This window comes from Crotalus tigris, unplaced genomic scaffold (assembly GCF_016545835.1).
Source record: "Crotalus tigris isolate CLP2741 ecotype Arizona unplaced genomic scaffold, ASM1654583v1 scf7180000018825.4774228, whole genome shotgun sequence".
Lineage (NCBI taxonomy): Eukaryota > Metazoa > Chordata > Lepidosauria > Squamata > Viperidae > Crotalus > Crotalus tigris.
Window position 1 is genome coordinate 2,510,339 of NW_024097215.1, and position 13,357 is coordinate 2,523,695.

The following is a 13,357-nucleotide window of genomic DNA, read 5'->3' on the forward strand; positions in this document are numbered from 1 at the left end:
GAGAAGCTGGCTTCTGTCTTTGCTTCAGTTCCTTGTTGGTTTTAAAATCAAATTAAGACTCTTTGCTCCTCTCTGGATGAGAAAGGCATTAGAGAGGGAAAAAAAATGATTATGCTTCAGAACATGTTAGAGATAATTTTGAAATTTGCCCCAAAGTTTAGACATCTGTTTCTTTTCTAAAAACAACCTATTTCTCATTACAATGCACTCATTACTTAATAATTCCATGTCTGTTACACATTATTTCACCTATATTCCATCGTACTGGAAAAACTGTGTAGTATTACAGTGGGCAGCTTAGGGCACTAGCGTTTATCTTCTGTACATTCTCCAGGCCTCATACTAATTGATCTGATTTATTTGACAAGATGTCTTTCACCTTCCAAGCATGGCAAAGGTTAGCTATAATGAAAAGAAATGGAATTATTTCATTTTTGCCCAACAGCATGTTATCTACATTAATCTTTTTTCTGCAAAAGATTTGAATGTTAATCAACAAGCCACTTCAGAAAACCTTCATTAAATCAGTAGTTCTTCTTAGCAATTAGGGAGATTTTTCTGCTATTCTCCAATGAATCAAATTTTAGTTGCCTCAAAGTTTGCATTTGTTACAAGTGGCAACAGCCAGCTTGTACTGTCTTCTTAATGCTAGTTTCAGGGATGGTGTTGTTATCTAAGTGGACTGTAGCTGGGATAATGAAAAAGACAAAGGGCAGAATGTTTGGTTAGTGTGTTGAATATGGTGGGCCACTGTTTGAGCTGCCATTTCCTGGGAAGGTCAGCAGGAGATTTTAGGAAAAATTCCTATTATTCCAGCTTGACTTTGCTCAGAGACCTATTTAGAATAGAATAGAATAGAATAGAATAGAATAGAATAGAATAGAATAGAATAGAATAGAATAGAATAGAGAATGGAAGAATAGAATAGAGAATGGAAGAATAGAACAGAACAGAACAGAATAGAATAGAATAGAATAGAATAGAACAGAGAATGGAAGAATAGAATAAATAGAATAGAATAGAATAGAACAGAGAATGGAAGAATAGAACAGAGAATGGAAGAATAGAATAAATAGAATAGAATAGAATAGAATAGAATAGAATAGAATAGAATAGAGAATGGAAAAATAGAACAGAACAGAATAGAATAGAATAGAATAGAACAGAGAATGGAAGAATAGAATAGAGAATGAAAGAATAGAATAAATAGAATAGAATAGAATAGAATATGAGATAGAATATGGGATAGAATAGAATAGAACAGAGAATGGAAGAATAGAATAGAAAATGAAATAATAGAATAGAATAGAATAGAATAGAATAGAATAGAATAGAATAGAACAGAGAATGGAAGAATAGAATAGAATAGAATAGAATAGAACAGAGAATGAAAGAATAGAATAGAGAATGGAAGAATGGAATAGAATAGAATAGAATAGAATAGAATAGAATAGAATAGAATAGAATAGAATAGAATACTTTAATGTCACTTTAGATGTACACCAATCGACATACATTAAAATGAAATTTTGTTGCATACAGTTCTCAAAAGGGTCACCATCTCCAATATACACTACATAAATACGATAAGAAAAATTGCGTATACCCTCTTACCCGCATACACTCTACGACACAGAGAAACAACACAATCTAGTTCGGATGTATACATGTAAATGGCAAGAAAAACGAATCTTGCGAGTTTCCCGGACGGATGGCATAGGGAACAAAGCTATTACAGAATCTGGTAGTTCTGCTGGAAGTACTTTGAAATCTCCTCCCAGAAGGGAGCAACAGAAACCGACCGTGAAGTGGGTGTGTGAGGTCTCTAACAATGCTTCCAGTTCTAAGCACACACCACTTGTAAGCAGTATCCTGAAGAGCAGGAAGCAAGCTTCCTATAATTCCTATATACATTTCCTATAATTTGGTACATTGCTTATTCTTCGTGTATGCAAAACATATACTTCTCTCTTTCTTTGTGTTTAAAATTCCTTCAAGAATTTCCTTTGTACATCTATTTACTTTTTTCTGCTTTCTTCCTTTTAGGGTGCCATTCTTACTACTATGTTGGCAACAAGAAACTTTTCAGGTGAGAAACGCTTTGCTTAATGACAAGCCAAAACTAAAAAAACACACACACCTCAGTGCTTTCCATACGTCCTGTAATTAAAACAAAGCAAGCAAAAAGAAATTTTTCTAAAGCACTATTATTTAGCCTCAGTCTCAGGTGGTGACATTCATCCCTTTTCTCTTAATACTCTGTGTTCTTTGGGCATGGCTGTATTATCATCAGAAAGATTAAACTGGGACTAGAGGTAGGGCCCAAACAATTTATTTCTGCTGAAAGAGTATCATCAGTGATTTAAAAGGTGGCGGGGGGGGGGGGGAGGAAATCCTGAATGGCCATTCAACAAGCTTGCTTTCATAACCCCTGCCAAACTTCCTGTGGACCTATTCTCCTCCTTTGTTGTCCTAAATAAATGAAGCCAAAGTCTTTGGATTCAATGCTTTAGCACTGGGATACCCATCCATGCAGCCTTTCTGTGTGGCTCCTTCTGCCCCACCTCCAACTGCCTTCAATTATATTTCTCAACTTCCTCCTTACATTTACCTAACCTAGCTTGATTGCAGTTTAATCCTGACTCTGCCCCAGAACTTTCAGGAGTTGCTGCAAATTCCCCCAAAATCCTTTTCCTCTGCCTCTGAAACGATCCTCTTTATTCTACAACTGTTTTTGGTTTAAGTAGGGCAGAGTCCCTAGGTCAGTGGTGGCGAACCTATGGCAAGCGTGCCAGAGGCGGCACTCAGAGCCCTCTCTGTGGGCACGTGTGCCATGCCCCGGAGATGCCAACCGTCCCTCTTCAACCAGCCACCCGCTAACTCACCGAGGTCCCACATGGCCGGATGCATCACAGCAAGGCTGGTTTCCCTCTCCCCCACCCTGCCTCGCCTTGTCTCGCCTCACCCCACAGTACAAGCCTCCTGCCCACCGCCCCATCTGCCAGAGACCCCCTGGATCTCCCCAACCCTGTCCGGCCCCCACAGGCATCCCTCTCCACAAGCAACATCGAGGTGACCACGCCCACCTTGGTCACACCCACCCAGTCTGCCATGACCACCACAGCCACACCCATCCAGTGGGCCATGCCCACCTGGCGCCTCGTGATAAATAAGTGGATTTTGGGTTGCAGTTTTGGCACTCGGTCTCTAAAAGGTTCGCCATCACTGCCATAGGTTGTTTCCTTAGCTTTTCCTGTAGTGGTTGAGTGGTTGAGAGGGTTTGTGGGTGGAGAATCTATTAAAGGGGAAACCTTAAAAAGGCACATGCTTTGGACTAGAGCGCATTAATTCTTTGAGTTGGCTTTGCCTGGGGATGCAGAGTTGCATTGTGCTTGTTCCATCCTGTGGGTCTTAGTTCACAATGGACATCCATCCAGGAAACATTTTCTAAAAGAGCAAAGTACTTTTCTCACTATAGGAAATGAGTTGCTTTTCCTGCCAAAGAAAAGAAAAGAAAAGAAAGAAACGAACACACCTGATTTCTTTAAAAAAATAAAAAAGGGTGAAAGATGGCTGAGTAGATGCCTCAAGTGGTAGTCCACCCCTACTGTCGTCTCTCCTTGCTCACCTGCGGGGTTTCTTTTCCCATCACTGTTCATGGGCCTAATCAAAGCCCTATGAATTTTCCAGCAAATCGCGGCGCAATTCATGTTCTGCACCTAGAAAACTCCAATTCTGCAGCTAGCAGGGGTTGTAAAGGCCTGTTCGTTCTAGATAAGGATATACTATGCTATTATCAACAACGAGAATTGGTTTTATCTAATTCAGGATGCAGGAATTTCTGGGCAAAAAGTGTGTGTTGATGGACAAAGTGACTGACTGGGAAGTGGTGGCATTTTGAAGACATTTGAGGAAGAAGAGGGAAGATGGGCAAAGATGTTGAAAGAAGCAGTGATCTTCAGCCATAAATAAATAAATCTCAAACTTTTTGTTCTCCTAGCCTGTTGCTAGCTGGGGGATTGATGGTATCTCCTGGAATTATAGCTGGGTAAGCTACTGGATTTTAATGGCAGCCTGATCCTCCCAGTTGGAAAACAGGTGATGGCTACCTGTGTTCTGCCATATGTTTCTTTTACTTCTTCCTAAGTTAATTTTATGGTGATTGCCAAATTCCATAAACATTTCTGGGATCACAGAATTATTGAGTATTTTCTGGTTTTGAGGCATTCCAACTTGGCATTTAAGCATTTCTTGCCAAGTGATTCTTCCATTAGGAGGCTCAGAATCATAGTGGAGGAAACCCCAGAAGTGGAAAAATGATGATTACTGTGTTTTAATACATCAGTGAAGCTTAGGAAGCCAGCAGCAGAAGAGGTGCATGGCTCCCATACTGCATTCCATACTTTAGCAACTCTCTAGGAATTCTCGACCCCCAAAGAAGGACTTCTTTAATGTTCAGCAGACCTTCCTCATTCCAGCTGCATTTGATTAATCCTGGTCCTACGGAAGCCTTTCCTAGCCATCATGCCTTCCAGGACTCAGTAGCAGAATGAGTACTTTAGAGCATCTTCAAAAGTGATGAGCCTAAAACCTGGACCCAGGGTTCCCCTACAGCTGATGGGCTTCCGCTGCAGAGAAAGAAGATAATAACTCTTGATCTGATGGAAAAGATCCATGGATTGTGTAAAAGTGAATGCACGTTTGCTACCAGTAGTCATGCCTCTTCATCTCAACTTTAACTCTAATCTTGTTCTGCTTCCTTTGTCTCCTTTCTTTCCCCTTCTGTCTTTCCCTCTGCCTTTTCTTTTTCTTTCTCTCTCTGCCTCCACTCTTCTCTAACTCTTTTCCCCATCCCTTTTCCTACTTGCTGTCCTTTATTTCTTTGTTTTCCACTCTGGTGCTAACAGTGGGCAGACAGACCACCGCTCCTGCTACCATGTCTGCAGCAGCAGCAGCCTCCGGTGCCACCATGGGGTTGGTGGAGCAAGGTAGACGTGTCCGGAAGAGACCCTCCTCACTTTCCCCTCTTCTCATTTTGAAATCTTGAGCGCATGTTGTGTCATTCATCCAAAGCACTTCATCCCACCCGGTTGTAAGATATCAGGGCTAGCCGCTTCACCGCCAAAGAGCCCAAACGAGGGCCACCTCTGTAGAAGTCTGTCTGTTAGTGGTGTCAGTTCTGTCTCGCTCCATTAAGTCGTGATTAGAAATGGTCGTGAAAGCGTTACAGGAAGGGATTGAAATCAACTAAATGTAAAAGTCGCAAGTCAGCCATCTCCAGACCCTGAATGAAGCAGAGTGGAGGTTGCAGACCAATGACAACAACAGGAGATGCGAGCTTTGCAGCTTAAGTAGTGGTGGTGTAGCTAGAGGTTGAGGATCTGGTGGGTGGATATTATTTTAGCGTATTTTTTTTGAAAATATATTATTATATATTATTAAATACCACCTGAGGCTATTACGCTAACAAAAAATATCCAACAGAAAATGGAAACCACAAAGAACAGTGGCAGTCTTAATAAAAGGAGAAGTGGTGACTGCCAGGTGAATGCATCCTTACTTGTGAGGTGTTTGGTGAGATTGTGAGACGTTGCACACGATTTCTCATCAAAAATTACTAAGTTGCTCTTCATGATTGAAACTAAATAGTCTATTGCAGGGATGTTGCAAATATCATAAGTTCAGGCTGGTTGCTGAATGCCCAAAATGTAATCCCGTGACGCCTTCCTCCCCTCCGCCCATCAGAACTTCGAATTCGGGTCATAAATAGTTCTGGGAAGGTCCATCATAACTCTGAACGGTCGCTAAATGATCGGTCGTAAGTCAAGAATTACCTTTAAAGATAAAAAAGACACTGTAACAGCATGTAACCGAGGTTGCCCTAGTTCAAGGGTAGGCATCCTTGGCTCTTTTATGGCTCGTGGACTTCAACTCCCAGAATTCCTGAGCCGGCTGGCTCAGGAATTCTGGGAGTTGAAGTCCACGAGTCATAAAAGAGCCAAGGTTGCCTACCCCTGCCCTAGTTAAATCAACAACCCCTCAAAGACCAGTGGAGCTTGCCTTATTTCCTGGCCCAAATGTCTGGAGGAAGAGAGAGGTCTTCAGAACCTTGAGATGAACTGTCAAGTCCATTAAAGCTGAAGTACTTGCTAAAGAATACACATGCATCTTTTTATCTGCATGCAGAATTCGGATATATTAATATTTCTAACATAGCTCTTTTCCAATCATGAATACAGCTATGCCAACAATGAGCCTCCTCCAATGTCATTTAACCCTGCCAAAAAAAATTTGGTCGATTCTTTCATAAACAACCAACCAACAAATTGATTTTTACACTTCGATAGGAATTTTGGAGCATTGCCCACTTCGCTGCCTGTCCAGTCTTTTTGATTTGGAGCTTAGGCATTTGAAATGCAGAAGGAAGAATATCCATTTCCGCTCTTGCTTTGCTAATTATTTGTGATGAGTTGGGAGTTAAATTCTTTCCCCCAAAAAGATTGCTGCTTGCTCAGTTGAACCTATTGGTGCTAATAAAAATATGCACTACATGAGCTGGGCTATAACAGTGCAAAATCCATGTATCACTGCGGATTTGATCTTTGTTTCATAGCCTGACCTTTGTTGGAGTTTAATTTTTGCATGAGTAGGATGATGAGAATTACTTTTTCCCCCTGTTGAAAGCAGGCCTGACTCTGATGGAGATGTTCTCCTTTGCTAAAGAGAACTGTAACTTTATAGATCAGGCTTATTTTGTTAACATGCAGAAAATGTAGACCAGCCCTTTCCAGAAGGTCATTCTGCTCCCTGTTCTGCTGTTTAAATCTTAAACCTTAAAACTCTTATCTCAGGAAACAAACTAATTATGGTTACCTCTACCATCATCTGAAATCCTCACCATGGCTTGAAATTAGGCTCCTATAACTTTCAGACATCATGGCCCTTAGCTGATTAGGAATTCATGGAGCTGAGAACTAAAACATCTAGAGCAGGGGTTCCCACGCTGGCTGAGGAATTCTTGGAACTGAAGTCCACACATCTTAAAATTGCCAAGATTGGGAACCCCTGATCTTGAGACACCAGGCTAGAGAAGGCCTTATGATCATCTTGACGGCTAGGCACTGGTTTCAATTGATAAAAATATATCATTAGGCTTTTCCGTTTATGAAATATGCAGTGAAACGGACTGTGCTGTCCTTTGACTAGAGATTTGCAGCTCAGCCATAAATTAACCTTGGATAGGTTAATATGCTTCTGATTCAATACCATAGTAGGGTTATGAAAGCAAAATGGGTTATGAATGGTTATGAAGATAATGCACTAAGTGAAGGATTCTTAGTAGTTTTCTGTTACGGATAAGATGAAAACATGGATGAACTATTAGAAAAACATAGGAGGACTAGAAACCCAAAACTGGAGCATACTTGATGCTCGTAAAGAGGGGAAGATGTACATCTGAAGATTGAGTGCAGCTTAGAGTGAAGAAAACAGGTGAGACTGGTTGCTTTAGAGTAAGGGGTTTAGATCCAGGAGCACGCCTTTCTTCCATATCTAATCCATCCAGACAGTTCTTGAGGCATGCCAGCGTAAGTTTCCCTTGATGCTTTATTCATGCCAGAACTTCTTGTTGCTTGGTGTAGTCACAGGTTTGTCTGTATCCCCCCCAAGTTTTGTGATAGTGTGAAAATGATAAATGGTGCATGGAATTTGTGTAGCCCTGGTGCATGCTTTGGGCCTTGAATAGAAGAATTAGGAGTAATTCTTCTCAGACAGCAGACAAGTGCTTCTGATGTGCTGAAACTGGCTGATGTGCATGCAGGATGGATAGCTCTACACGGTAGCAGTAATTTGATTGGCCTAAGCTAATTTTGAGTTAACGTCGTTCTGAAAACCCACCTTAAGATTTCAGGCTGGGGGGAAAAAAGAGAAAGAAGCAAAAGAGAAAATTACGTTACTGCATTGCCTGTCTCCTTGATTTTGTATACCAGTTCTTTAAAGTAAAGTATCCTACTGCTTTGTGCCTTTTCTGCAGTGTAAAAGCTGTACATTATATTCTTCTTCAACCTTCTCCAAACCAGTGCTTTTCATGTATTGGACCAACTCCCTCAATTTAAATGAAGGAAAGTCACAAAGGCTCATTTTTGGATTGAACTTAAAGCTGCCTTTTGTAAGATCCAGAAAAGGCTTAATAAGTAGGTTTTCTGTTTGGGAACAGTTATAATTATTCCATTCGGATTCTTCCACTCTGCCTTATATGTAAGCATCTACGGCTACCGCTGCTACATAATCACCAGTAACATCTTTTATTATTGTCATCTCAGCAAATTGCCTCTGCAAGGATTTTAGATATTTTAAAGCTCTAAGTCTTCTTGTTCACCCTTTATTCTCAGTTATTATTTAAAGCTGCATCGCGTATTGCAGATTTTTGCTTTCCATGATATTTCAGCCTTGTTTCTCTAATTTAGCATCTTCTTCTAAAATTGAAATTCAAGAGTATGTTATCCAACTGATAATTGATAATGGTTTTTCTAATGCTGAAGATGAAATACAGTAGCTCAGTGTGTCTCAACCTTATCAACTTTAAGACGTGTGGACTTCAACTTCAGATAATAAGTAATAGCTGGCTGTGGAATTTGGGGGATTGAAGTCCAAATGTCTTGAAATTGCCAAGGTTGAGAAACACTACTGTAGCCAGTTCCTCATTTTCAGAGAGAAAGGAGAGACACAGCACTGAGGCTACTCCAAGAACAGAGACAATCATGAAATGAATATACATTCTTCTGGTAGGCTGCCTGATCAACACAATGTTTTGAAATGCATTCGGTCCTCTAATTCTCAGGTGTATTATTACTCTCAAGCTTTCTGATTCTACAAGAATAGTTTGATGATCACTATGTGCCTTCTCCTGTTGCCCTCTGTCTATTAGAAGATATTATAAAATATTGCCGTCAAACGTTGGACATGATATAGAGACTACTATAGTGACTAAAATGCCTATATTCAAGAAAGATCAATGGCTCTTGATCCTTTTCCTACCATGATTTTTTTCCCTTCCAAATTCTGAGCAATGCAAGATTTTTACTGGATTCATACGATTGCCAGCACAAGAGATGTTGACTTTGTCTTGTGACAGAGTTGTTGCCATGGGCCATTTCATTTAGTTATTATTTAATCGATTTTATTTTGCTTCCATACTTTGTAGTGTACACTTCCTGAGAGATGGGTGGCCATGTGCACTTTTTTTAGTTTCTTTGGATAGAGGGATGGGTGGCATATAAATGTATTAAATTTATATGCCACCCATCCCACTATCCAAAGAAACTGTGGGCACTTAAAATGGATGAATGGATGGATAGATAGATGATAGATAGATAGATAGATAGATAGATAGATAGATAGATAGATAGATACTATTTCTCATGTTATCACCTTAGTATAAAAATGAGCAAAGTAAGATCAATAAGGGAAAGGTAGAAACATTCATTGGAAAGGTGGTGGAAGGAAAAAAAACAAAACTAAAACGTCTTCCAACGTTGGTACAGGAAAGAGAGAAATCTACAACAAATGCTGAAGGGCGCTTGACCAGCGTTTGGAGGAGATGGTGCCACACTGCAGATGGCCACAAGCAAGGCTTGCCTGCAAGTGATGAAAGAGCAAGATTTCTTTTTTTTTTTTAAAGATATTTTATTGGTTTTTTTTAATTTTTAAGAAAAAGTACTCAGGACACACCGTGGTGTTTGGGTAATCAGACATTCAAAAGTAAAAACATAAATAAACAACTCAACTTAATACATTCACTGTCCCCTCTCTATTTCCCTCAAATAACATAATACGTTTAAAATATTCCATTTCTAAATTAAATTTCTATTACTACTAAACCTGTTTTGAAACTTTATCAGTTTACAATTACCATAATCAAATTTAACTTTAAGTCAACAAGTTATCAATTCAGGTATCCCTTCCAGATGTAGTCTAGTTCTTAATCTCTCTCATCCCTCCTTTTATCACCAATCTCATTTATTTCTTCTTCCACTACATCAGTGTTTCCCAAACTTGACAATTTTAAGGCATGTGGACTTCAACTCCCAGAATTCCACAGCCAGCAACGCTGGCTGTGGAATTCTGGGAGTTGAAGTCCACATGCCTTAAAATTGTCAAGTTTGGGAAACACTGCACTACACAATAGCTATCTTAGTTAAAAAATAATGTTAAACCTTAATTCATTTCAATTCATTACACACCATCTTTTTCTATCTTTTAAAGTATAATGTGAAAAAGAAATAACCTTCCAACATAGGATGATAGTACAGTTCTTAGAAAGAGAGGAAAAGAAAAAAAATTTTTTTTCTGTACCCCAAAAAATATAGAAGTAAAATATAGTCTTTAAAATTTTGTTCTATTTTTATAGAACGCCTTTCTTCCCCAAAAATGTAGAAGCTGCCTTTTCAAACCAGGGAAATAATTCCAACAAAACTCTTTCAGGTACCATAAACAAAATAAAATAGAGAGAATAGCAAAGAAAAATCTCACCCAGATTCACCACGGGGGTTCTTACAGCTTAGATGTTCTTTGACTTGCGGTTTGAAGCAGCAGGGTGATCGGCCATTTTACTGGCCGATCTTCTTCTCCGTCAGCCCTCAGAGATGGCTCGGACAGCTGAAGGAGCTGCCGCTCCTCAGCAGCCAAGCAGAGCCTCCTCGACAGAAGTCGCACCCTCCAGGGCAACTTTTAACCCTCATAAAGATCTACCGGCGGAGGGAAGGCTAGCCACCGAGGAGATGAGTCTCCCCAGGCGACTAGGGACGCCACGAACCGAAACTGGAAGTCAGAGCAAGACATCTTTGATGAACTCAGCAATCCATAAGTTTGTAATGGTGATGGGTGGTTTACCCAGATTTTTTAGGGTCTTATATGCACCTTGAGTCTGGCTTAATAGCTCCTTGGCAGCCAATATTGCAGTTTCTTCAGTTATGCTCATAGCTGGATGTCCCACTCAACACCTTGACCGCTGCATTATGCAACAGCTGAAACTCATGGACCAAGTCCAAGGAAAATACTTTCATTTAAAATACTGATTTACTGACATAACTTCTGACGAAATCAAGATACTATGATAATATTCTACCTCCTCCTGATGGGATGAGGAGAAAGTCATCTTGTGTATTTTCCAAGTACTCTATGAGATCAACTTCATCGTTTTGATTATGGTGGCTTAAAAATGAAGGGCATTGGATTGGATCCAGTGGTACTTGTATGTTGATGAAATCACGTTCACTAGTGGAATATACTCCTCCTTTCTATAGCCCCTTCCAACACAGCTCATTAATCTCTTGCAGATGTGAAGGATTCTCCATAACACATTTGGATTGATCAGAAGGAAGGAGAACTAGGGAAAATCACCTTGTACAATATTAGCTGTATCGTTAATAAACAGACTTCCTACATCTCTTTTTGGGTGTCTGAGGCTTTGCATGCTGCTAGAGCTATGGCAGTGTTGAAAAATAGCTGTAATTTTCTGCACCCGACATAATAAGCTAGAATGCATTCTGTTGTACATTTCTTCTTACGTTTGGAGGCTTTGCTATGTAGCAAGACCAGTAATTCTAACATTCAGAGATATATGGGGCCATTGCCCCACCTTTGCTCTTAACAAACAAGCTTGCCAATATTGTTTCTATCAAAAGGCATAGTCAACGTAAAGCCATTTAAAGCTCAAAGGTAGCATCAACTATTAAAGTCACATCCCGTGAATGTTATATGACTAAAATATTTTCAGTCCAATACACAATCCATTGGTCATACTTCTTGGGAATTTACTTATTCTTTATTTTATTTGATAAATTTATTTGCTGCCTATCTCACTGTAACGGCTACTCTAGGCAGCTTACAGTAATAAAAAGGAAGAACAAGGAAAGGTGTGCCAACAGGACAGAAGTAAAATAATAGAACAGTAAAATATGCAATGACAAAGGAACCCAACAAGAATAAATACATCAATAAGATAAAAGAACAAGAGAGTTGGAAGGGACCTTGGAGGTCATCTAGTCCAACCCCCTGCTCAAGCAGGAAACCCAACACCATTTCAGGCAAATGGTTGTCCAATCTCTTCTTAAAAACCTCCAGTGTTGGAGCCCCCACCACTTCGGGAGGCAAGCTGTTCCACTGATTGATGGGTGGAGAGCAGAAACCAAGGAGATGGAGTCTGCCATCCATCTAGCAGCCATCTTCAGGGTGGAACTCCCCCATTTGATCCCATTTTGGGAATTCTGGGGTTTGCAGTTCCAGCAACTGGGTTTGGGAGAGACTTGACTTTTGGAGCACCAAGTTTATTAGGACAAATTTCCACACTGCATCATGGGCTCTACGAGTCACAGGTAAACTTGTAAAAAAAAGAAAGAAAGAAAAGGAAACTTTTGTAAGGATTAAGGGAAGAGTGGGAAAAGAATTGTGTGTTTAAGAAAACCCGAGTGTTGTTGATTCTGGTGTCATGGTGTTTGTATATTGTGGGAAACGATGTCATCTTACTTGGAGTTTATTTTCTATCCATGAGTTTCCACTCTTCCATTAGTGTGGTGACTGTGTGGTCCATTTCCTCCCTGTGCGTATGAGCAAAGTCTTCTGTGGTGCTGCTGCTTCACTTCCCCCTTGGTGTCAAGACAGGGCATCTATCCCAAAGGCTTTGCTTTCCGTCTCAACACTTTTTCTCTCCCCCTTTTTTTTCCCTCTCCCTCTCTTTCTCCCCATCCCTCCTCCAATCCTCCTTCTTACTGCCTCTCTCTCTCTCTCTCTCTCTCTCTCTCTCTCTCTCTCGCCTTTTCCTCTTCTGTAAATTACTGTAAGGTAAGCAAACTTTTTGTCGCGTTCTGGCCTTTGATAAGATACCTATCAATGGGGGTGACTGGGCTTAATGTTGGGACCGAGGGGGTTATAAGGCTGGGATTCAGAAGCAGATGGAGTCATTTTCTTCTGCATACGGTGCTCCATCTGACATCAGTATCACAGTAGATCCAATAATAGATTGTAACTTGGTTTCTTTTACTGCACACTAGACATTCGACTGTACAAATTCCCCGGCTTTGGCCCAGATACAACATAAGACTCATCAACTATTCAATCCCTAGAGGATTCTCATGGCTTTGTCGATTCCCTGAAGTTCTCTTAACCACATCCAAATAATGGACAACCAAGTTTCTATTCACTTTAGTCTTAATTCCTACCACACTTGCTCTCATCAGTCTTCTTAACCCCACTCTCAGCCTTACCATGCATTTCATTTCAGTTCAGCTTTTTTTTTTTTTTTTTTTTTTTGCCATATCACTCTTGGGTCTCTCCTCAGCCAAATAATAGCAACAAAAAA

The 13,357-nt window shown here is 40.2% G+C and overlaps 1 protein-coding gene across 15 annotated transcripts in view; it reads left to right on the plus strand.

Moving 5' to 3' along the window:
* The window catches only part of CAMK2B (calcium/calmodulin dependent protein kinase II beta), a 174,908-nt gene that overhangs the window by 128,137 nt on the left and 33,414 nt on the right, over positions 1–13,357 (plus strand). For 11 of the 15 annotated variants that reach the window (XM_039356421.1, XM_039356418.1, XM_039356432.1 and 8 more), the window contains 2 exons: positions 2,047–2,089; positions 4,908–4,988. In XM_039356421.1, coding sequence (XP_039212355.1) covers positions 2,047–2,089; positions 4,908–4,988 — 124 coding nt within the window. The remainder of the gene's footprint in view (positions 1–2,046; positions 2,090–4,907; positions 4,989–13,357) is intronic. The other 4 variants (XM_039356424.1, XM_039356423.1, XM_039356425.1 and 1 more) reach the window with 1 other exon arrangement.